The sequence below is a fragment of the Coenobita brevimanus genome, chromosome 83, assembly GCF_032717465.1.
Source record: "Coenobita brevimanus isolate Jiangsu-jjx chromosome 83, ASM3271746v2, whole genome shotgun sequence".
NCBI classification, from domain to species: Eukaryota; Metazoa; Arthropoda; class Malacostraca; order Decapoda; family Coenobitidae; genus Coenobita; species Coenobita brevimanus.
In genome coordinates, this window is record NC_137036.1 from 866,305 (window position 1) to 893,956 (window position 27,652).

Consider the following 27,652-nt stretch of genomic DNA (forward strand, 5'->3'; position numbering starts at 1 on the left):
AGATTAGGAGAAATACACTGAGGTGGTTTGGACATGTGGAGAGGATGGAGAATGAAAGACTGACTAAGAGGGTGTATGTAGGTGAGGTGGAGGGAGGGAGAGGGAGGGGTAGACCAAGGATGAGGTGGAGGGATGGAGTTGAGAGGTATATGAGGGAGGGGGGGGTGAGTTGGGGGGAGGGGAGTCAAATGGTGGGTGACAGAGTGACCTGGAGGCGTTTTGTCTGCGGCCACCCTTTGCGGGATTAGGGCATCGGGCTATAGATAGACAGATAGACTACACTCAGGCACTGGAATGTAAACGCAAATAAAACACAACAACATTTATTAGTGTTGTACAGCCACGATAAAAAATGTTCTTAGAGTACAAACATCTCCTTCTTCACCAACAACAGCATCACATCATTATTCCAGATCCGACAGATTCATCTCCGTCACATCGTCTGCTGCCCCGTCATCAGATATGTCAGATTCGTTGTCAACACCATCATCATTCTCGTCACCATCATTCACTGCACCTTTATGCTTCTTCACGGGAGGTCCATCAGTGTCACTATCATCACCATCATCATCATCATCAAAAGCATCATCATCATCACCAAAAGCATCACTATCATCATCTTCTTCATTCTTCTTTCGCTTCTTTTCCTTCTTCTTTCTTTCCTTCGCGCGTTCACTCTTTGTTAGGAATCTGTAAAAGCGTGCATCTGTCAGACACCAAATTACAATATTTATATCATTAGCATTATCTTGTTGCTTTACATCCCACAGGAAATCGGACAGGAAGGATTAAAAAAATATAAATAAAATAAAGCATTATCACAACCACCACAGCCACCACCACCACCATCATCATTACCACCACCACCACCACCACCATCATCATCACCATTATCACCATCACCACCACCATCATCATTACCACCATCACCACCATTCTCATCATAATTACCACCATTACCACCACCATCATCATTACCACCATCACCACCACCATCTTTATCACCACCACCACCATCATCATCATCATTACCACCACCACCACCACCACCATTATCATCATGATTATCACCATCACCACCACCATCATCATCATTACCACCACCACCACCATTCTCATTATAATTACCACCACCACCACCACCACCACCACAATTCTCATCATAATTACCACCACCACCACTGCCACCACCATCATCACAACCATCATCATTATCACCACCACCACCACCACCATCATTATCATCATTACCACCACCACCACCACCACCACCACCACCACCACCACCACCATCATCATTCCTACCACCACCACCACCATCCTCATCATTATCATCACCACCACCACCACCATCACCACCATCATCATCATCATTACCACCACCACCACCATCATCATCACTTTCACCACCACCACCACCACCATCATTATCACTTTCACCACCACCACCACCACCATCATCACCACCACAACCACCATCACCATCACCACCACCATCATCATCATTTTTACCACCTAAGGATGGAGTGAAGTAGGGGCCAGAGAGCAAGCACAAAAGAAGGAAAAGTACCAACAGTGCGGCCAGTGAAATGAGCCATACACCTCACTCATCATTCCAGCCCTCGGAATCCTCGTTCAACCTCGCATCAAATTAAACTACAGTAATTCAACGACCATCACACAAGTTCACAATTGTATATCCCAATAATAAAAACAGGTCATAAGTTAGAGCATAATGCTGAATGGTAGTGAGACCTGGGCAGTAAAGGAAGAGGATATTCGCCAGCTCAAACATATGTTAATGGCAATGATTAGGTGGATGTGTAGTGCATCCTTGAATGCGAGGCCTGGGGGGGCTGGGTTTATGATGGAAGATGTGAGGGAGGATGGGACTGGAGTGTATTGGTGTTGTGGTGAAGAAGGGTAGATTGAGATGGTTTGGGAGGAAGGATGGGACTGGAATGAATTGATGCTGTGATGAGGAGGGGTAGACTGAGATGGATTGGGCATGGTGAGAGAATGGGGAATGGCAACTCTATGTGGAAGGTGAGATATGCAAACGTTGGGGGTAGGCTTGCGAGAGGCAGACTGAAAAAGACCTAGGACAAGGTCACAGAGTGTGACCTCAGGGATAAAGGACAGAATACGTAGGCTGCCAGGGATTGAGCAGCATGGGGAGCTACCATTAGGTGACCAAGGCCGGCACATGCAAGCATGTTGGAGCCTTTATAAATAACACGATGAAAAATGGGGTTGGGTTAGATCCAGATATACAGCATATGCATCATCACCAACATCATTATTATCTGACATTATTATTAACATCAATATTATTATTTTTATTACAAACAAATGTTTTTGGCACGATTCAGAGATAGAAACATGAAATCAAAAAATCAGGAATAATATTAACAGACTGGCCAATGACATGGACCACAAATGCCTTCATCCATAATTCAAACATTCAAAATTAACTGTGACTGAATATATATGGCCAATTCCACTCAGGACTTTGTTGGCACATCTCCTATAATACCACACACCATATAAACTACCTCTCAGATACCACACCATATAAACTACCTCTCAGATACCACACCATATAAACTACCCCTCAGATACCACACTATAAACTACCTCTCAGACACCACACACTATAAACTACCTCTCAGATACCACACATCATATAAACTACCTCTCAGACACCACACACTATAAACTACCTCTCAGATACCACACCATATAAACTACCTCTCAGATACCACACTATAAACTACCACTCAGATACCACACACTATAAACTACCTCTCAGATACCACACATTATATAAACTACCACTCAGATACCACACTATATAAACTACCTCTCAGATACCACACACAATAAACTACCTCTCAGATACCATGCACAATAAACTACCTCTCAGATACCACACACCATATAAACTACCTCTCAGATACCACACACCATATAAACTACCCCTCAGATACCACACACAATAAACTACCTCTCAGATACCACACACCATATAAACTACCTCTCAGCTACCACACATCATATAAACTACCACTCAGATACCACACACCATATAAACTACCACTCAGATACCACACATCATATAAACTACCTCTCAGATACCACACACCATATAAACTACCACTCAGATACCACACCATATAAACTACCACTCAGATACCACACCATATAAACTACCTCTCAGATACCACACACTATATAAACTACCACTCAGATACCACACACCATATAAACTACCACTCAGATACCACACACTATATAAACTACCACTCAGATACCACACACCATATAAACTACCACTCAGATACCACACACCATATAAACTACCACTCAGATACCACACACCATATAAACTACCACTCAGATACCACACACCATATAAACTACCACTCAGATACCACACACCATATAAACTACCTCTCAGATACCACACACTATAAACTACCTCTCAGATACCACACACCATATAAACTACCACTCAGATACCACACACCATATAAACTACCACTCAGATACCACACACCATATAAACTACCTCTCAGATACCACACACCATATAAACTACCACTCAGATACCACACCATATAAACTACCTCTCAGATACCACACACTACATAAACTACCTCTCAGATACCACACACTATATAAACTACCTCTCAGATACCACACACTATATAAACTACCTCTCAGATACCACACACCATATAAACTACCTCTCAGATACCACACACCATATAAACTACCTCTCAGATACCACACACTATAAACTACCTCTCAGATACCACACACTATAAACTACCTCTCAGATACCACACACTATAAACTACCTCTCAGATACCACACACTATAAACTACCTCTCAGATACCACACACTATAAACTACCTCTCAGATACCACACACTATAAACTACCTCTCAGATACCACACACCATATAAACTACCTCTCAGATACCACACACTATAAACTACCTCTCAGATACCACACACTATAAACTACCTCTCAGATACCACACACTATAAACTACCTCTCAGATACCACACACTATAAACTACCTCTCAGATACCACACACCATATAAACTACCTCTCAGATACCACACACTATAAACTACCTCTCAGATACCACACACTATAAACTACCTCTCAGATACCACACACCATATAAACTACCTCTCAGATACCACACACCATATAAACTACCTCTCAGATACCACACACCATATAAACTACCACTCAGATACCACACACCATATAAACTACCTCTCAGATACCACACACTATAAACTACCTCTCAGATACCACACACCATATAAACTACCTCTCAGATACCACACACCATATAAACTACCACTCAGATACCACACTATATAAATTACTTCTCATTATACTGTGACTGCAAAATAACTCAACTGGATCTGAAAAACACACTACTCACACAGAACACAAGAGAAATAAAAGTCTAACAAACATGGACACAAACGCTGCCATAATCCATTCTCTGCAACAAAGGTGTGTGTGTGTGTGTGTGTGGGTGTGTGTGTGTGTTCCCCCCCCCCCAAGACTGATATGGACATGAACCTGGAGGAGTGCAGGGTGAATTTTCCCTCCTGCAGTCCACCATCTTTGTCTTTGAAGATAGGGAGGGAGATGAGGGATACAGTAAGACATCACCATAACGGACTAATTGGGGCCCAAGCAATTCCAAAAAACGTGAAAGTCCGATAAAAGCGACATCCGGACTTGCCCGTGCTAACCCGGACTTTTCCAATATATCAGACACTAGTCCAGATCGCATGAAGGGTTTTTAAACTGTTCTGACTACCACTGTGGTACTGTACTGTGTTATAACTTCACTACAATAATCAAGTGGTAATATTTGTAATAGTATTGTACTGTACACTGATAAACATGTCTTTTATTTACCTTATTGTGGTGAACACAGTTGAAGTGGTCAGGCAGTCCGGACTGCTTCTGGCTTTATCGGACTTTTTCCGATATATAGGAATTTAGTCCGGTACCTCTTCGAGTCCGATAAATGCAAATTCCGGTCTATTGAAGTCCGTTATAACGAGGTTTTACTGTATTTGTATAACTGTACGAGACACCACTTAAATAACTGCCTCTCTAGGACTGCAAACATAAGATATCAATGCTTTACGACAAATGTTTTTATATTCTAGTTTATGTCTGCCTTGCCGGGGGGAATACTTCTTCACTACGTCTATGTGCTTCCCATCTACTCCCTAAACCCTTGGCCTGTATTCTTAGGTAGCACCCTAACACCTTTTCCTAAGCTATTTATTTTACACCTGTCCTATTCTGTGTTATATAAATCCTTCTAATATCGCCATACCCTGCATAAATAACGTACAAAAGGATATTAACCAGCCATAACAAAAAATAAATCACTAAGGGAAAGATGTTAGGGAGCTTCCTTAACCAGCCATACCAAAAATAAATCACTGAGGGAGAGGTGTTAGGGAGCTTCCTTAACCAGTCAAATAAGAAAATAAATCACTAAGGAAGAGGTGTTAGGGAAATTCCTTAACCAGTCAAATAAAAAATAAATCACTAAGGAAGAGGTGTTAGGGAGCTTCCTTAATCAGTCAAATAAAATATAAATCACTAAGGGAGAGGCATTAGGAAGCTTCCTTAGCCAGTCAAATAAAAAAATAAATCACTAAGGGAGAGGTGTTAGGGAGCTTTAATCAGGCATACCAAAAAATAAATCACTGAGGGGCAGATAGTGTGAAGAGAGCGCTGGATGCGAGAGGGATGTCTGTTGAGCAAGGAAGAGTGGCTGTGCGTGACAGAAATAAATGGAGAGAAATTGTGAATGAATAAGTGATGACGCAGCCCTGAGGGGATATTCTCCCGCATTTGGTCTGATCAGCTAGTCAGGTCAGGTGCGGGTAAGGGGATGGGTATGTTATGATGTGGCAGGGGTAAACCAGTTCTGCTGTCGGTGTCACTGCTTGCATTGCGCAGTTGACCCTTGTGTGGTGTGGTGCGGTGAGGATCTGTCCGTTCTCCCCTTTGGGGCTAAGATGCGAATGAATGTGTTTAAATGGATGAGTAAATGGAGAGTGTGTCGTCCTGTCTTGGCTACCTCCCTTTCCTTGGGGGAAGCAGCCTAGGTATATAGATAGATAGACTACTACTACTATTAACTATAACTACTACTGCTATTAACAATAACTACTACTACTACTACTACCTGTAACTATAACTACTACTACTCCTCCTACTACTACTATTAACTATACCTACTATTACTACTATCACCACTACCATTAGTTACTACTGCTACTACTACTACAACCATTAGCTATTACTACTACTACCACTACTACTACTACTTCCATCACTACTACTACTACTACTACTACTACTACCACTACTACTACTACTTCCATCACTACTACTACTACTACTACCACCACTACTACTTCCATCACTACTACTACTACTACTTCCATCACTACCACTACTACTACTACTTCCATCACTACTACTACTACTACTTCCATAACTACTACTACTACTACTACTACTTCCATCACTACTACTACTACTACTACTACTTCCATAACTACTACTACTACTACTACTACTTCCATCACTACTACTACTACTACTTCCATCACTACTACTACTACTACTTCCATAACTACTACTACTACTACTACTACTTCCATAACTACTACTACTACTACTACTACTTCCATCACTACTACTACTACTACTTCCATCACTACTACTACTACTACTACTACTTCCATAACTACTACTACTACTTCCATCACTACTACTACTACTACTTCCATCACTACTACTACTACTACTTCCATCACTACTACTACTACTACTACTACTACTTCCATCACTACTACTACTACTACTACTACTACTACTACTACTTCCATCACTACTACTACTACTACTACTACTACTACTACTACTTCCATCACTACTACTACTACTTCCATCACTACTACTACTACTACTACTACTACTACTACTACTTCCATCACTACTACTACTACTACTTCCATCACTACTACTACTACTACTACTACTACTACTACTACTTCCATCACTACTACTACTACTACTACTACTACTTCCATCACTACTACTACTACTTCCATCACTACTACTACTACTACTACTACTACTTCCATCACTACTACTACTACTACTACTACTACTACTTCCATCACTACTACTACTACTACTACTTCCATCACTACTACTACTACTACTACTTCCATCACTACTACTACTACTACTACTTCCATCACTACTACTACTACTACTACTACTACTACTTCCATCACTACTACTACTACTACTTCCATCACTACTACTACTACTACTACTACTACTTCCATCACTACTACTACTACTACTACTACTACTACTACTACTACTTCCATCACTACTACTACTACTACTACTACTACTACTTCCATCACTACTACTACTACTACTACTTCCATCACTACTACTACTACTACTACTACTACTTCCATCACTACTACTACTACTACTACTTCCATCACTACTACTACTACTACAACCACTACTTCTCTCTAAGCCTCACTAACAGATAATTTTTACCTGTGTTTTACGATGCCAAATATATGGATGTGACGTGTGTGTGTGTGTGTGTGTGTGTGTGTGTGTGTGTGTGTGTGCCTGGTTCCTTGTTGTTCTTCTTCTTGTTCTCAGCAGTAAACCGTCATCTTCACCCCTGCTATATTTTCCACTAACAATTCTCATCTTCACTGGCTGCTCTATTCCTGCCCCTCACAGCACCAGCGACATTCTTCCTTCGGCAACTCGTTTTTCCAGTTCAAATATCTTCTTCTTTTTCAATCCGTGTGCCAAATCAAACTCCTCCATCAACTCAAGTATCTTTCAACTTAGCATCATCAACTTAAGTCATCTCTTCTCACAATTTCATTTCGTTTATCAAAGCTCGAACATGCTTCCATCTGTCAACCTTGGTCACTTAATGGCGGCTCTCCACGCTGCTTGATCTCTGGCAGCTTCCCCATTCAGCCCCTTATCCCTGAGGCCACACTCTATGACCTCATCCCCGGTCTTTTTTGGTCAGTCTCTTGCAACTGTATCCCCAACATTCACAGAACTCAACAGCAGCTCTCCATGCTGCTTGATTTCTGGCAGCCTCCCTATTCAGTCCCTTATCCCTTATCCCTTAGATTCAGTCCCTTATCCTTTAGATTCAGTCCCTTATCCCTTAGATTCAGTCCCTTATCCTTTAGATTCAGTCCCTTATCCCTCAATCAAGTTTTTTTTTTGGTCTGCCTCTCACAACCCAATCCCCAACATTCACACATCTCACTTTCCCCATGTACAAATGCTCACTTGGTTTCCGACACACTCACTTGGTTTCTGACACTCACTTGGTTTCCGACACACACACACACACACTTGGTTTCCGACACACACACTCTCACTTGGTTTCCGACACACACACACACACACTCACTTGGTTTCCGACACACACACACTCACTTGGTTTCCGACACACACACACACACACACTCACTTGGTTTCCGACACACACACACTCACTTGGTTTCCGACACACACTCACTAGGTTTCCGACACACACACACACTCACTTGGTTTCCGACACACACTCACTTGGTTTCCGACACTTGACACTAGTTCATCTCACAGTGCCAGGTCTGGATCTTTAGGTATTCATTAATCTCATTCTGGAGCCTCAATTGCACACAGCAGCATAGCGGCCGACCTTACAGAACTCATCCAATCACCTCAAAGTGGTAGGTAGTGGCAACCATCATCCACTCACTGGATGTAGTGCTGCCTACTTCTTCCTTCACCTTTACCACTCATTTTTTTGTGTCTGCCCTCCTCTCTCCCTGTGTCTCCCATCTTTCCTATTGCTTTTAATTACAGTACTCTTCTTTCCTTTTCAGGTGGCTTTACACTGAGGCTGCATATGATACACCAAAAATACTGACCACATTCTGTAGCTTCATATAAACATTTAATAATAATAATAATAATAATAATAATAATAATAATAATGGTAGTACTAATAACAATATTAATAATATACTACTAATAATCATCATCATCATCATCATCAGTATCTAAACCATCTCAATAATAAACTGACAGAGAAATCCATCACAACAATCCATTAATCTCACCTGGTCTCATCATCGTCGTCACTCTCGTCATCATCCGAGGGGAACATCTCCTTGATTTTGTCCTTGTCCTTGGCCTTCTGTTTCTCCAGCAACTCCCGCCTCTTCACAGTTGGCAGGTTGTAATCATCCATCTCCACGCGGTTGGATATTTTACGCAGATGTTCCTTCTCCCACACCTTCTTCCAGTTCTCGTAGTGCTTGGCCAGGGGAGTTCCGCTTTGCTTGACTGCGATCTGTTGGGGTTATAAGCAGTCTCAGTCTTCTGTTAACTCTCTCTTGGTTGACTTGAATCATTTATAAAGGCTCTAACGTATTTGTGACTCTCCACGCTGCTCAATCCCTGGCAGCCTCCCTATTCAGTCCCTTATCAGTCTCAGTCTCCTGTGAACTCACTCTCGGTTGACTCGTATTGCATCGTTTATAAAGGTTCCAGTGTTTGTGACTCTCGACGCTGCTCAATCTCTGGCAGCCTCCCAATTCAGTCCCTTACCCAAGAGGTCACACTCTATGCTGCTTGATCTCTGGCAGTCCCTTATCCATGATGTCACACTCTACGCTGCTTGATCTCTGGCAGCCTCCCAATCCAGTCCCTTATCCATGAGGTCACACTCTATGCTGCTTGATCTCTGGCAGCCTCCCTATTCAGTCCCTTATCCCTGCAATCACACTCTATAACCCTGTCCCAGGTCTTTTTCAGTCTGCCTCTCACAACCCTACCCCTGACGTTCACACCTCTCGCCTTCCACACCTAATTGTCAACCATCATCCTCATTTTCAAAACTCCTTTACACATCCACCCATGCACCCACCCACCCACACCCACACACACACTACCACACCCACACACCCTCCCACCCACCCACACCCACACCCACTCACCTCCCAGTTTTTGACAGCATCAGTGTCGGCAATGCGAAAGGACACGTCTTTCCTCTTTGCCTCTATGAAGTCCTTGTTCTGCTTTATCTTATCCAGCAGCTGCTTGATCTTCTTTGTGTAATTTGGCACACGGCAGGATTTGAGGAAGGCCTTCAGCTGCAGTGAAAGTGGGGCATGGCGTTAGCTTGATGATGATGATGATGATGATGGTGATGATGATGATTACTAACTCATTTGAAAGTAGGTAGTGATGATGATGATGATGATGATGACAGTGATGATGATGACAGTGATGATGATGATGATGATGTTTCCTGTCTCATTCTTAGGTGTGTATTAGGATGATGATGATGATGATGATTCCTAACTCATCTGAAAGTAGGCAGCTATAATGATGATGATGATGATGATGATGATGATGATGATGATTCCTACCTCGTTCTTTTTTGTGGGGAAAAGGACAATGATGATGATAATGATAATGATGATGATGATGATAATGATGACAACACTACAATGCCACTATGGTTCATCCACCTAACTTGGCCCATCATCATCATCATCATCATCATCATGCCACTTGAATGGTTCTGCATACATAATTCTCTCATTATTATGGACAAGATTCACATTGTTAGACATTAATTCTTTTCCATTTTGAGGAGTTAGAGAAAAAAAAAAAAAAAAAAAGTACTGTACAAATCATTCTACACCACAGCATTCCACCACACCACACCACACCATCATACTACACCACACCACTCCACACCATCATACTACACCACACCACACCACACCACCATACTACACCACACCACACCACACCATCATACTACACCACACCACACCATCATACTACACCACACCACACCATCATACTACACCACACCACACCATCATACTACACCACACCACACCATCATACTACACCACACCACACCACACCACACCATCATACTACACCACACCACACCACACCATCATACTACACCACACCACTCCACACCACACCACTCCACATAACATCCCACACACACCACACTACATAACATCCCAGACCAGGTTCTCGGGCCCCGTGAGGGGCCGGGGGGGTTTGTGGTGGTTTGGTCCCCAAGCTGTCCTCCTCCTCTGCTTTGACAGCCTCTGGGAGGTAGACCCACGGTGAAGACACCACCGCTCCAGGTCTGATGCCTGTCCATGATGCAACACAGCACCCCATACTATTAAGCACATTATGCAAGACTGCATTGCACACAATCTGCAACACAGCACCCCATACTATTAAGCACATTATGCAAGACTGCATTGCACACAATCTGCAACACAGCACCCCATACTATTAAGCACATTATGCAAGACTGCATTGCACACAATCTGCAACACAGCACCCCATACTATTAAGCACATTATGCAAGACTGCATTGCACATGATCTGCAACACAGCATCCCATACTATTAAGCACATTATGCAAGACTGCATTGCACACAATCTGCAACACAGCACCCCATACTATTAAGCACATTATGCAAGACTGCATTGCACACAATCTGCAACACAGCACCCCATACTATTAAGCACATTATGCAAGACTGCATTGCACACAATCTGCAACACAGCACCCCATACTATTAAGCACATTATGCAAGACTGCATTGCACACAATCTGCAACACAGCACCCCATACTATTAAGCACATTATGCAAGACTGCATTGCACACAATCTGCAACACAGCACCCCATACTATTAAGCACATTATGCAAGACTGCATTGCACACAATCTGCAACACAGCACCCCATACTATTAAGCACATTATGCAAGACTGCATTGCACACAATCTGCAACACAGCACCCCATACTATTAAGCACATTATGCAAGACTGCATTGCACACAATCTGCAACACAGCACCCCATACTATTAAGCACATTATGCAGGACTGCATTGCACACAATCTGCAACACAGCACCCCATACTATTAAGCACATTATGCAGGACTGCATTGCACACAATCTGCAACACAGCACCCCATACTATTAAGCACATTATGCAAGACTGCATTGCACACAATCACCTACACCAACAACACAACATACACTCCTTGAGAGCTCTGTGGGAAAGCCCGGTCTCGGCCGTGGCCTTCCTTAGGGACTCGGGGCTGTTCGGCCAGACTGCCTAGGCAACGCTACTACTACTACTACACCACAACAACAAAAAACACACTACACCATAACACAGCACAGCACATTACAGAACAACAAAAACTCTACACAACACAGCACAACACCTAACACCACAACACAGCACAGCACAAAACACCACATCACATAAAATAATCTTGGCAACCCACCTGCATGGTGGCTGACACAACCAACTCAGGGAATGCGATGGATGCACTCTCAACACTCAGGTAGGTAACGATGCTGTTGTACACCTGGGAAAGCATTTATGAAAGATATTAACTAACATGGAAAGTGTATGTGAGTGAAATGGAGGGGGGAGGAGGGAGGGGAAGGTCGACGATGAGATGGAGGGATGGAGTGGAAAGGCATACAAAAGAGAGGCAGGTGTGAGCTGGGGGTAAGGATGGAGTGGAGAGTTATATAAGAGAGGGGTGTGTGATCTGGGAGCAGGGCAATGAAATGGCAGGGGACAGGGTGACATGGAGGAGATTTGCTTGTGGCCACCCCTTATGGGGTGGCTTAAAAAGAGGAGTTAGGGAATTTTATGCACAGTTTGGCAATATTGGTAGGATTTATGTAACACAAAAGAGGACAGTAAGGTGTAAAAAGAAAAATGAACTGCTTAGGAAGGGGTGCTAGGGAGCTTTCTGCAGGGCAGGGTGATTGATATCAAAAGGATTTACAAAGCACAGAAAAGGACAATTAGGTGTAATAACCAAAATAAATTGCTTAAAAAAAGTGTTAGGGAGCTTTATGCAGTGTATGGTGATATTAGAAGGATTTATATAGCAGAGAAGAGTAAAGTAAGGTGTATTAAGCAAATTAAATTGCTTAGGAAGAGGTATTAAGGAGCTTATTGCAGAGCAGAGAAGAAGGACAGTAAGGTGTAATAACCATAATAAATTGCTCAGGAAGAGGTGTTAGGGAGCTTCCTCGATCAACAATACTGGCCCAAGAATGACCCGAAATTTCACACCCATTTTTCAAGACACTGTGTACGTACCAGCACCGTACACACCACTCCAGCTTAAGGATATACAAACAAGGTACCTGGTCAATAATGCCATCTTTAAATGCACTCTGGGTCATCTCAGCCTGGGAGAGCCGCAGCATACACAGCCAGTTGAAGGGGCGGATGGAGGCCTTGAGGTGCTTCTTGTTCAGGGGGGCTTTGTTTAAGATCTGCAAGACAAAATAATAATAATAATAGTAATAATATATAAATAATAATAAACAATAACAGTGGTAGGTGGGGGAGTTCACCATCCACTCACACGATGTGGTGCTGCTTTGGGTGTCTGCCCTTTCCTCTCTTCCTTCCTTCCTCTTCTGTCTTCCTTTCCTTGATACTTCTGTCTATGGGTAACTTTACACTCTCTCTTCTGTCTTTCTTTCCTCTTCCTTCTGTCTGTGGGTGACTCTACAGAGTGACAAGCCAAATGGTTTCCTGTACACCAGGAAACCATTTACTACGCTGGGTGGTAACCATATAACCAAATTATGGTGCCTGGTGGTTTAGTGGGTAATTATGGCACTCCAATCAGATTGAGCCGGTGCAGGTTTATATCCAAGGGGTGGTTGGGGTTTATTGCTCATGTAATGCCACTCAGGGATGAGTGAGGCTGGTCACTTTCATCTTAAACATCAAGACCAACTTGTCTAGTCCCGGCCTCCTACGCTCCTCATGGGGCAACATAGGATTGGATGGATGGATGGATGGATAATAATACTGTAATGAAAACAATCCATCCATCCATCATCCAGTCCTACATTGCCCCATGAGGTGTGTAGGAGCCCGGGGCTAGGCAGTTGGTCCCGACATCTAAGATGAAAGTGACCACCCTCACTCATCCCTGAGTGGCATTATGTGAGCAATAAACCCCAACCACCCCTTGGACATAAACCTTCACCGGCTCAATCCGATTGAAGCACAATAATTACCCACTAAACCACCAGGTGCCAAAATTTGGTTATATGGTTACCACCCAGCATAGTAAATGGTTTCCTTGTGTACAGGAAACCATTTGGCTTGTCACTCAGTGTAGAGTCACCCACAGGCAGAAGGAAGAGGAAAGAATGAAGGAAAGAAAGACAAAAGAGGGAGTGTAAAGTCACCCACAGGCAGAAGGAAGAGGAAAGAATGAAGGAAAGAAAGACAGAAGAGGGAGTGTAAAGTCACCCACAGGCAGAAGGACGAGGAAAGAATGAAGGAAAGAAAGACAGAAGAGGGAGCGTAAAGTCACCCACAGGCAGAAGGAAGAGGAAAGAATGAAGGAAAGAAAGACAGAAGAGGATGGAAGGAAAGAAGGATGGAGGAGAGGAAAGGGCAGACACTCGATAGCAGCACTACATCGAGTGAGTGGATGGTGAGCGTCCCCACCTACCACTTACAAATAAAAATAATAATAATAATAATAATAATAATAACAAGTGATAAATATAATAATAATAATAATAACAACAACAACAACAACAAAAATAATACTGTAATAATAATCTGGTCTTTTGTATTTTGTATGTAAGTCTTTTATTCCTCCCAAATTATACATAAATCTGAAGAAGCTATTCAAACTGCATAATTTATACATAGACACTGTTAACAATTTCAGGCCTTCCTCAATCCTACGTGGGAGAAGTGGTCTGAATGATGATGATGATGATGACAATGTAAATGATGGTGATAATGTTTGTGATGATGATGATGATGGTGAAAATGTAACTGATGCTGCTAATGTGATAAATGTGAGTGATGATGATGATGATGATAATGTAGTTGATGATGGTGATGATGATGATGGTGATAAGGTACTTGATAATGATGATGATGATGATGATAACAATGATGGTGACAATACAGCTGATGATAATGATAATGAAGGTACCAGCACACATCATCACTCAACACATCCCTAACTCCCCAACTCACCTCCAGAAGGAAGGGCAGTACAGGGATGAATGTGTGTGGTGATGATGATGATGATGATGATGATGATGATGATGGAGATGATGTTACTGATGATGATGATGATGATGATAATTATGATTCCCTTCTTCCCACCAGCACACACCATCACTCAACACATCCTTAATTCCCCAACTCACCTCCAGAAGGAAGGGCAGTACAGGGATGAATGTTTGTGTGTGTCTGGAGAGTTCACTGAGAATGTTGCACACGTGGAACACCAGAGGGTAGTAGGCAGGGGTGGGTTGCAGCTTCATCGTACCTATCGCAACCTGCAATGTTTCAAAAAAAGACTCAAATTAATCCATCTATCTATCTACTGCCAGAGGCCTTGATCCCGTAATGGGTGGCCGCAAACAAATTGCCTCTGTGTCGCCCTGTCCCCTGCCATTTCACTGCCCTGCTCCCAGCTCACTCCCCCCTCTCTCATATACCTGTCCACTCCATCCCCCCAACTCATCCTTGGCCTCCCCCTCCCTCTCCCCCCCTCCACCTCACTCACATACACTCTCCTCATCAGTCTCTCACTCTCCATCCTCTCCACATGGCCAAACCACCTCAATGTGTGTTTCAAATTAATGGTTACTGGAAATATGGTATGGAGGACTGTATTCTATTCATTTTATCTGGGTACAAAATTGTCATCTCGAACAGTGAAGGTGATGGGTGTGGATGATGAGGGTAAGGTTGTAGAGACAGACTGAAAAAGACCTTGGATGAGGTTATAGTGTGACCTCAGGGATAAGGGACTGAATACGGAGGCTGCCAGAGATCGAGCAGCATGTTGAAGCCTTTATAAACAATACAACATGATATACAATACGAAGAGCGAGGTGTAACAAGAGAACAACACTAGAATATGGTGCTAGTCATGAAGAAGAGATGAGAACCAGGCCACTGTGCGAAAGAACAGACATGTAAAGAAACAGGGGCAGCACAGGGAGTGGATAAATTAACATGAGAGAAGAAGGTAAATGACACACCGAAGATCGTAAAGGGAAGAAGACAAGAAAATGACAAGTAACCAGAGCATCAGACATATGAAGGAAGAAATGAAATGAGAGGTAAAAATATGTACAGGAGATGAACGTAAAGAAAATGGGAGGGAGGAAATGATAAATAAAAGTAATGAGTTCTGACAGAGGAAATGAGGGGAGGGGAGGTAACAAAATGATGTAGTAAATATAAATGAGAAAGCTGGGAAGGAATAGAGAGAGAGAGAGAGAGGGAGAGAGAGAGATAGAGGGAGGGAGGGAGGGAGAAAGGGAGAGAGAGAGAGAGAGAGAGAGAGAGAGAGAGAGAGAGAGAGGGAGGGAGAGAGAGAGAGAGAGAGAGAGAGAGATTAATACATAGATCCAGTATACACCAAAGAAGAATGGTGAACAGAAGATTACTACAAGCCTGCAGTCCACTGGGTTTACATTTCACATGAACCTGAGGATACAAGTGATATTACTGCCACTTACCTGTGTGAGTGGCTGGGAAGGGGGCAAGGCTATGTACCCCAGTAAGTGTGACAGTATACATGCAATAAGTGTGACAGTATACATGCAATAAGTGTGACAGTATACATGCAATAAGTGTGACAGTATACATGCAATAAGTGTGACAGTATACATGCAATAAGTGTGACAGTATACATGCAATAAGTGTGACAGTATACATGCAATAAGTGTGACAGTATACATGCAATAAGTGTGATAGTATACATGCAATAAGTGTGACAGTATACATGCAATAAGTGTGACAGCCTACGTACCTGTGTGAGTGGGTATATGATGGGCTGGAGTTCTGTGCTGGGGTGGGTCTTGGACAACAGGTCAGCCCACAGATGTAAACAGTGGATGTATTGCCAGTTGTACACCATCTGCATACGCTCCTGACCCACACAAAAATATCGTATAAGCAATGAGTGGCGTTATATATTTCCTACATGACAACTTTTTAACATCATCATCATCTGACAAATGAGGAAGTGAAGGAGCATTGTGGTGTGGATGTGACAGGAAGCATTAGGAGAAACACACTGAGGTGGTTTGGCCATGTGGAGAGGATGGAGAGTCAGTGAATTGGGGGGGGGGGGGCCATGGATGAAATGGAGGGATGGAAAGGAGAGTTATATGAGGGATGGAAGTGTGAGCTGGAAGCAGGGCAATGAAATGGCGGGGGACAGGGCGACATGGAGACAATTTGTTTGTGGCCACCCCTTACAGGACTAAGGCGTCTGGCAATAGTAAGATAGACAGATCATCATCCAGACTTCCTTTCCTACCATAGGGCAAGGTGAGGAGTGGCAATGTCCAGACAGCCCAAGTTTGCCCAATCCAATGGCCCACACTTCCATTCACTCACCATTCAAGCCCCTGGAATCCTGGCTCTATCTGATACGCCAGAAACATTCACCACATTCTGTAGCTTCACATAAAAGTATCTGAGAGTCAATCAACTTTTTATAGTGTAATTCATTCAGTATATTTATTACCATCAGTACCGTTCTTACTCAAATGTCTTCATCCCCTTCAATCTGGTGGCATTCATTTGTTTATAAAGGCTTCAATGTGTTTGCATGCATCAGCCTTGGTCACCTAATGGCGTTTTTCCACACTGCCCTATCTCTAGCAGACTCTTTATTCAGTCCCTTAACCCTGAAGTCACACTCTATAACCTCATCCCAGGTCTTTACCGGTTCGCCTCCTGCAACCCTACCATCAACATTCACACCTCTTACCCTCCGAGCAGCTAGCTATAATTTGTAAGAGTCATGTGCGCTTTCAGCTTGAATACTGCTCACCCTTGTGGAATGGATGTGGAGAGGTTGCATTAAAACAACTAAACAATATTCAGAACAAAGCTGTTAGAATTATTAACCCTTATCCTCACCATTAAGTAATAAACCCCAACCACCCCTTACATCTGAACCCTCATGAACCATATCCGACTGAAGCACCTTAACCCACTAGACCACCATTTCTGATTATATGGTTACCACCCAGCACAGTAAATGGTTTCCTGGGTCAGGGGAAACTATTTGGCTTGAGCTTCGTGTAAAGTCATCTGAAGGTAACTAAATTTTTTTACCTTACGGACAAGAGATTGAATAGGGAGGATGCTAGAGATCAAGCAGCATGGAAAGCCGCCATTAGGTGATGCGTGCAAGCATGTTGGAGCCTCAGTAAATGCTAAAATGCGAATGATAGGAGTTGTGATGGATTCTTGAGTGTTACAGTCACCCCTTAACACACATCACACCCATACATCAACTACACAGACACACCAACAGAGACAGACAGACACACAAATAGACAGATAGACAGATACACAAATAGACAGACAGACAGATACACAAATAGACAGACAGATACACAAATAGACAGACAGATACACAAATAGATAGACAGACAGATACACAAATAGACAGACAGATACACAAATAGACAGACAGACAGATAGACATTCTCACCTTCTTCTTGACAGTGATGGCATTGCGTAAGTGGAATGCCATCTGCCGAATGTAAACAAAGGCATGCTTATAGGCGAGGGTTTGATCCAGGGCGTACAGCTCCACCAGTGACAGCCTCATGAAGTCAATCATGCCCCACGTGGACGGCGACGTGAAGCGGGAGTTTTGGACATACGCCAGGTACAGTCTCTGAAAAAGTTTGTGAATATATAAACACTGTGCATCTGTGAACATTAAATCTATCTATCTATCTATCTATTGTCAGACGCCATAATTCCGTAAGGGATGGCCATTTGACACTATTTGTTTTACGGGGAGGGGCACTAACCCTCCACCAACCCACTTGTTGACACGTAGGGAACACATATGGTAAATCGCTATATTTATAAACACTGTGCATCTGTGAACACTAACATCGCTATATTTATAAACACTGTGCATCTGTGAACAATAACATCGCTATATTTATAAACATTGTGCATCTGTGAACAATAACATCGCTATATTTATAAACACTGCATCTGTGAACAATAACGTTGCTATATTTATAAACACTGAGCATCTGTGAACACTAACATCGCTATATTTATAAACACTGTGCATCTGTGAACAATAACATCGCTATATTTATAAACACTGTGCATCTGTGAACAATAACATCGCTATATTTATAAACACTGTGCATCTGTGAACAATAACATCGCTATATTTATTAAAATTGTGCATCTGTGAACAATAACATTGCTAAGTTTATCTATCTATTGCCAGACACCTTAATCCCTTATCCGGGGTGACCACAAACAAATCACCTCCACGTCACTCTGTCCCCCGCCATTTCACTGCCCTGCTCCCAATGCACACCCCCCTCTCTCATACGGAATGGTAAGGAATAACAAAACTAAGTATCTCTCTAGCTGAAGGTGGACGGGGTTACTCTAAGAAATAAAAATCATCATCATCATCATCAGGACCTCCTTTCCCACCCAAGGGCAGGGTGAGGAGCAGAAATGTCTAGACAGCCCAAACTTGCCCAATCCAATAGGCCACGCTTTCACTCACTCATCGTTCAAGCCCCCGGAATCCTGGCTCTATCAGATACGACAAAAACATTCACCACATTCTGCAGCTTCACACAAACTAATGCCAAAGACTTGCTATATTTGCAGCAGTCTTTCAGGAGACACGCACAGAATTCTCCCCTTAAAGTACTCGCCAGCATAAGATAGATAGACAGATAGATAGATAGACTGAGATAGATAGAGATAATAAACTCTGACTATTTTCAACACACCTTCAGCATTCACTCAAAGAACTGCCCCCTCCAAGTCCTTGTTAGATTGATGACTAATAGACAGATAGACAGACAGACAGATAAACAGACAGACTGATAGATAAACAGAGATAGAATAGATAGACAGATAAATAGACAGAATAGATAGACAGATAAACAGACAGATAGATGAACCAACCAAGAGGTAACAAAAACTCGCATATTTTCCCCTCCCACCTTCAGCGCCCCCTCCAGGAACTCTCCCTTCAAGACTGATAGATAGACGGATAAAGAGACAGACAGACAAAAAGATAGACAGAACAAGAGATATCAAAAACATCCATATATTCCCCTCACCTTCAGCACCCACTCCAGAAACTCTCCTTTCAGTGTTCTTGCCAACCTGAAGATACATATAAATGCCACAACCCTGACCCTCTTCTCACTGGTGGCCCACAGAGTCACCAAGCGCCGGACGAGTAGCTTGCAGGTCGACGTTAGGGCGGCGTAGTAAGGCAGAAGCGGACGAATGCCTCGGCTCAATATGGCTTCTGCAGCACTGGGCTCGGCTACACATTCTGTCAACTGTCACGGAAAACAAATTAGACACGTACTGACTGTGCTATGGTCTGAGAGGAGAAGCCAGGATTCCAAGGGTCTGAGTAATTTTGTTTCATTTTGTTTGTTTTGTTTAAAAAGGCTCCAACGTGCTTGCATGCGTAAGCCTTGTCGCCTAATTGTGGCTCTCCATGCTGCTTGATCTCAGGCAGCCTCCCTATTCAGTCCCTTAACCCTTGTCCCAGACCTTTTTTCGGTCTGCCTCTTGCAACCATACCCACAACTTTCATACTTCGCACATTCCACACCCAACTGTCATCCCCCATCCCCTCCACATGCCCAAACCAGTGCATGGTATGGCAAGAGGGGATGGCTGTTCTGCTCAGTATGGCTTGTACTGACTTGCTACACAAAAGCACATCAGGACCTAGATTCACAAATGTACAATTCTGTCATAAATATTTGTTTTTCCTACAAGAGATGTGGGCAGATATACCACCACCAAATCTATCCTTTCTCCTTCCTACAACATGAAATAGCTTATCTAGCCAGTCCCTTATCCCTGAGGTCACACTCTATGACATTCCCAGTCTTAGTCTGCCTCTCACAACCCTATCCTCGACATTCACACTTCTCACCCAACTGTCATCTTCCATCCTCTCAATATGCCTGAAACATCGCAGTCTACCCCTACTCATCACAACATCAATACATTCCACGGCTGCATATGAGAAATGATGAAGCCTTTACGAACCCTAACCCTGACATTCACATTTCACACCCAACTGTCATCTTCCATCCTCTCAATATGCCCAAAATATCGCAGTCTACCCCTCCTCATCACAACACCAATACATTCAAGGGCTGCATATGAGAAACGATGAAGCCTTTACAAAACTCTTACCTTCCAAAATGTTCATTCCCTATTTCTTCACACATTCATTTACTAATTCTTAGGGGTAATAACTACAGTAACACTACCATAACAGGTGTTGGAGGGAGGTGGATGGATCCCTTGTGTTCTGGCATATTTCTTAGTTTGTGATGGGTTGTGATGGAAACTCTTTTATGTGGAGGATAGATCAACAGAGAGGTAGATAGACAGATATAGATAGAAAGATACACACAAAGTGATAGATAGATACATTATCGATCAGCCATTTACTCTCTCTCTCTCTCTTGTCATGGAAACTCTTTCATGAGGATGATAGATAAACAGATAGGTACTTGGACAGACTAATACACATAGACAGACACACACAGAGAAATAAACACATACATTCTTGATCACCCATTTACTCTCTCTAGCCTTCATCCTGAAATGGGTAGCCATATACAAAGTGCTTCATCACCACGTCCACTGCTATCACGCTACTCTCACTCCATTCCCACCTCATCCTATCTCCCCCCTTCCCCTCTCCCCTTCCACCTCACTCACACACACTCTCCCTGTCAGTCTCTCAATCTATCTATCTTTCTATCTATTGCCAGACGCCTTAATCCCATACGGGGTGGCCACAAACAAATCTCCTCCACGTTGCCCTGTCCCCGGCCATTTCACTGCTCCGCTCCCAACACACACATCCTCTCTCATATACCTCGCCATCCCTCCATCTCATCCTTGGCCTCCCCCTCCCTCTCTTCCCCTCCACCTCACTCACATACACTCTCCTAGTCAGTCTCTCACTCTCCATCCTCTCCACATGGCCAAACCACCTCAGTGAGTTTCTCCTAACGCTTCATCCACATCCACATCACAACACTCCATCACAGCTGCAAGGCTTAACCCTTTAACCGCGGGCATTGTTTTGCCCCGACTGTCCTCTCCCACGGGGGTTCCAGCCAAATCGTAAACAAACTTTAAACCTTTATAACTCTGCACAGAATAAATCTAGAGCGAAAAATAAGGTACCATTAGAAAGTACTAAACTTCAGCTTTGCAATGATGTAGGTTTCATGATTTCGTTGACTATCACTGGACGGGCAGTGCCGTTAGAAGTGAGCGATCTAAAATCACTATTTTTCGCTCACATACCATTACCTTCGCTCACACACCATTACCAAATGCCAACCTCATTCTGGTAATAATACTATAAACATATATGAACACTGCACATACGATGAACACCCACTCTGTGTTCACTGAGGCAGGTAAAAGGCACTGTAATTGCCCGCACTTCACTGCCACATCAGCAGTGTTGTCACTCACACAGCTGGACAGATACTGATGTGTGTTTGGTCAGGGGTGGGGTGGGGGGCCCGGGGGGTGGGAGGTGGGGGCCCGGGGGGTGGGAGGAGGGAGGTGGGGGTCGGCTGGAGTGAAAGAACTTAATAGCTACTCTCCCTTGAAACAATTGGCGCACAGAAAAAATGCGCGGTATTCAAAATATTCACAAACATTCGAGAACGACACCTGCAGTTTGGTCCAGTTTTTGCAATGTCATTCTGGGATGACAACCGCAGTTAAACGGTTAATAACACCAGTATCATTACCATCACAAGGTGTCTGAGGTAGGAGTTGATGGATCCCTTGTGTTTTGACCACCTCTTGGTTTGTGTGGGGTTATCCAGGGAACTCTTCACGTTGAGGATGGACAAAAGGGCGTCGGGCACCCTCTTCAGGCACATACGCACGATGGCATTGAAAACTGGAATGGAAAAACAGGTTGTAATTTCATCCATCCATCATTCAGTTCTGTACTGTCCCACCAAGAGCTCTGAGGCCCAGTGTTAGCTCACCATCCACTCACTCAATGTAGTGCACTCTCAGATTCCTGTCCTTTCCTCTTTTATTTCCATCTTTCCTTCCTTTCTCTGCTGTCTTTCTTTCCTCCATTCTTTCCTCTTCCTTCTGTCTATGGGTGACTCTATACTGAGTGACAAACCAAATAGTTTCCTGTACACCAGGAAACCATTTACAATGCTGGGTGGTAACCATATAACTAAATTATGGCGCCTGGTGGTTTAGTGGGTAATTAAGGTACTCCAAACGGATTGAGCCGGTGAAGGTTTATATCCATGGGGTGGTTGGCGTTTACTGCTTGTGTAATGCCACTCAGGGATGAGTGAGGTTGGTCACTCTCATCTTAAATGTCAGGACCAACTTGCCTAGCCCTGGGCTTCTGACTCCTCATAGGGCAACACTGGATGAGATGATGATGATTTTTTTTTTTAAGCAAGAAAGAAGGAACCAAAGACCAGGAGCCCACACATTTTTCCTTTCAAGAAAAAACAAAAACAAGATAACACAGAGTTAAATTCAAGATCCCTGAGTAGCAGTGTGTGAGTACTTAACCCAATCACTGCTTGGATTTAAACCTTTATGGGACACATCCAACTGAAGCATCTAAAGCCACTAAATTACTAGACATCCAGCACTTGATTACAGGACCATCATATAATAACTATATAGTGGAATTTCCTAAATTGCACAATTCTAAATACAGTTGCAGATTCATAATACACAGCAACATCATGTAAGTTTGCAACATCAGTAAATCGAGGAAATTACACAAAAATTCTGGATGCAGCCATCAAAAGTGATGCTTCTCTGATGCCTCGTGTAATACCAGAATCATTACCTCAAGTCAGCGCATCTAGCTGGGCATAAACCAATCCTAGTCAAGCATGGCAATTACTACACCAATCATATTCAATCATAGCACTTAGTATATGCCAACCACAGTACTTCCTTCCCAGGACAAGCATGAAGGTTGTTAGTGTTCGCTGGTGACCACTTTGATGTAGGTTTGAGGATAAGGGGGACAACTTTTCCAAGATGACAGACCCACAAGTAGTTTTTCCCATAAGATTAGTTATTTCTAAACCAGGGAATTCTCAAATCACGGCATGTGCCCAGACTCATAAGACTGTTATTTAGGAGATTCCACTCTACAATTATTATACATATCAGATTTACTGGTAAGAATGGAGCTCTAGTCGGCAATTTCACTCTAATTCAATATGGATACATGGGAGAGGATGTGGTAGGTGGGGGCTCTCACCATCCACTCACTTGATGTAGTGCTGCTCACGGGTGTCTGCCCTTTCCTCTCTTCCATCCTTCTTTCCTTCCATCCCCGTCTGTCTTTCTTTCCTTGTTCTTCTGCCTGTGGGTGACTTTACACTCCCTCTTCTCTCTTTCCTTCATTCTTTCCTCTTCCTTCTGCCTGTGGGTGACTCTACACTCCCTCTTCTCTCTTTCTTTCCTTCATTCTTTCCTCTTCCTTCTGCCTGTGGGTGACTTTACACTCCCTCTTCTCTTTCTTTCCTTCATTCTTTCCTCTTCCTTCTGCCTGTGGGTGACTCTACACTGAGTGACAAGCCAAATGGTTTCCTGTACACCAGGAAACCATTGACTATGCTGGGTGGTAACCATATAACCAAATTATGGCGCCTGGTGGTTTAGTGGGTAATTATTGCGCTCCAGTCAGATTGAGCCGGTGAAGGTTTATATCCAAGGAATGGTTGGAGTTGATTGCTCATGTAATGCCACTCAGGGATGAGTGAGGCTGGTCACTCTTATCTTAAATGTCAGGACCACCTGCCTAGCCTGGGCTCCTACGCTCCTCACGGGGCAACATAGGATTCGATGATGGATGGATGGATGGCTGGGAGAGGACACACACACACACACACACACATAATACGGCAAGACAGCTATAAAGAGAATTGTGTGCACTTTTTTTATCATCCATCCATCCATCATCCAATCTTACTTCGCCCCATGAGGAGCGTAGGAGCCCAGGGCTAGGCAAGATGGTGCTGACATTTAACTTCAGACAATTTTTTCGCAATGTCCTGTATCGATATGAGATAAAAAGAAAAGGGTGGAGAGTGAGAGACTAACTAGGAGTGTGTGTGGGTGAGGGAGACCAAGGATGAGATGGAGGGATGGAGTAGAGAGGATGGAGAGTGAGAGACTAACTAGGAGTGTGTGTGGCTGATAGGGAGGTTCAGGATGAGATGGAAGGATGGAGTCGAGAGGATGGAGAAGGACTTAACACCCACAAACCAGTGACTTACTCTGCGGTCCTTCCACTCTGTACTTGCTCTTGGATACTCCGTCCTTATCTTGACTCCCGAGGCTTTCAATGGCTGCCAGGAGTGCTTGGTTGGCATCCAGGAAGGCACTGTGAGGACTGGAAGAAAGGATGATATGTAGTAATTAGAGTAACCCATCATCATCATCATCATTATCATCATCATCATCATCACTGTCACCATCTTCATCATCATCGTCATCACCATCATCATCATTGTCATCATCGTCACCATCATCATCGTCATCATGATCACCATCACCACCACCACAACCATCACCATCATCATCGTCATCAACAGTCATTATCATCATCATCATCCTCACCATCACCATCATCATCATCATCAGCACCATCATCATCTTCATCACCATCACCACCATCATCATCATCCCAACTTTTTCTCCCACACAAGGATGGGGTAAAGTAGCTCCATAAATTAGAGAAGGATGTTGTTGTGGCACCAGGCTCATCTAAACGTGAACCCAGTGGACTGCAGGATGAGGTTACCCTTTTCCGGCAGTCCACTCCCCTCCTTTCTACAGAGAGCGAGGGAGTTGAGGGGCATTTGTACAACCCGGCAGTGGAGCTACCCTATTATATCAGTGCCACCATGTGAAGGAGTTCCTCTCTGGCACTACTGATGGAGTTAAAAAGGTATAGTATACAGCATGAGAATTACAGCATCTATCTATCTATCTACCTCTCTATAGCCAGACACCTCAATCCCATATGGGGTGGCCACAAACAAATCACCTCCCTGTCACTCTGTCCCCTGCCATTTCACTGTCCACTATAATACCATGAGAATTACAGTATCTATCAATACATCTATGTATCTATAGCCAGACGCCTCAATCCCATAAGGGGTGGCCACAAACAAATCACCTCCCTGTCACTCTGTCCCCCGCCGTTTCACTGTCCACTACATAACACACACACTGTCATCAAATACTTTAACCTAGCGCAATTTTCTTTATATCGGACTCTATTGAATATTACTATTAAAAAAAATATATATGCATGATCAGGGATTTGGCAACCTTTTTAATGTGACAACATCCAGATTGACTCTATCGGATACGTTTATGTGAAGCTACAGTATACGGTGAATGTTTTTGGCATATCAGACACAGCCAGGATTCCAGGGGCTTGAATGGTGAGTGAATGGAAGCATGGCCCATTAGAGTGAGCAAACTTGGGCTATCTGGATGTTGCTACTCCTCACCCTGTGCTAGGGTGGGAGAGGAGGTCCGGATGATGATGATGATGAAAGGAGTAACCAGTACCAAACCCATCTTAAGCAACAGGGAACTCAATTACATTTTTTTTGTAGAGTTTATCAAGTCATAGAGTAAAAATCCTGTTGACATTAAACAGCTTGACTCATCTCATACTGGCTGTTACTGAGGCTTCATTTTAACAAGCATGTGCATTTCTTCTACATTATTTTCACGACTACTGTGTCTAATCATAACAAAAAGCACTGTTTACCTGCAGTGTCTCACATACACAGTCGCAATGCACTGTTTTCAAATGTTACTGTCTTCTCATATCATCATCATCATCATCCATACCTCCTTTCCCACCCCAACGCATACCCAGAAAACTCTTTGATACTGTACAATGAACACTGGGTCTTTTCTCAGTGTGGCCTAGTGAGGTGTGTGTGGTGTACGGTGCCAGTAAATGTGTACGTACTGTGCCTGGCTCAGCTGCTGCTCCCACTGTGCAACCATGGCGGCTGTGATGATATTGTGCCCTCGCTTCTCTAGTGTCTCATCCTCTGCATCTGACTCCTCACTGTCTACCTGCAACCAAACTACACATTACTAAACACACACACACACACACACACACACAAAGAGATCGTCTTGTCCAAAATCTTAAATTAGTTTAAGGCTAAGTTTGACCAGCTGAAACAGGGAGATGGGACCCCATGAGCGTAGTTCATTTCCTGTATATCACAACTGGGTAAATACACACACAAACACACACACTTATTATTATTATTCATTTTCCTCTGCATCTGACATCCCACTGTCAACCTAC

General features: G+C 43.4%; 1 protein-coding gene across 1 annotated transcript in view; it reads right to left on the bottom strand.

Annotated features, from left to right (window-relative positions):
* Positions 1–345: 345 nt before the first annotated feature.
* Positions 346–27,652, bottom strand: part of LOC145409799 (nucleolar complex protein 2 homolog) — a 37,749-nt gene continuing 10,442 nt past the window's right edge. The window contains exons 5-16 of the mRNA XM_080280105.1: positions 27,302–27,411; positions 25,584–25,699; positions 23,052–23,206; positions 20,358–20,585; positions 18,731–18,919; positions 17,030–17,149; positions 15,411–15,542; positions 13,359–13,490; positions 12,476–12,559; positions 10,127–10,282; positions 9,248–9,480; positions 346–690 (exon numbers count right to left, since the gene is read on the bottom strand). Of these exons, the coding sequence (XP_080136231.1) occupies positions 405–690; positions 9,248–9,480; positions 10,127–10,282; positions 12,476–12,559; positions 13,359–13,490; positions 15,411–15,542; positions 17,030–17,149; positions 18,731–18,919; positions 20,358–20,585; positions 23,052–23,206; positions 25,584–25,699; positions 27,302–27,411 (1,941 nt within the window). The 3' untranslated portion in view covers positions 346–404. The remainder of the gene's footprint in view (positions 691–9,247; positions 9,481–10,126; positions 10,283–12,475; positions 12,560–13,358; positions 13,491–15,410; positions 15,543–17,029; positions 17,150–18,730; positions 18,920–20,357; positions 20,586–23,051; positions 23,207–25,583; positions 25,700–27,301; positions 27,412–27,652) is intronic.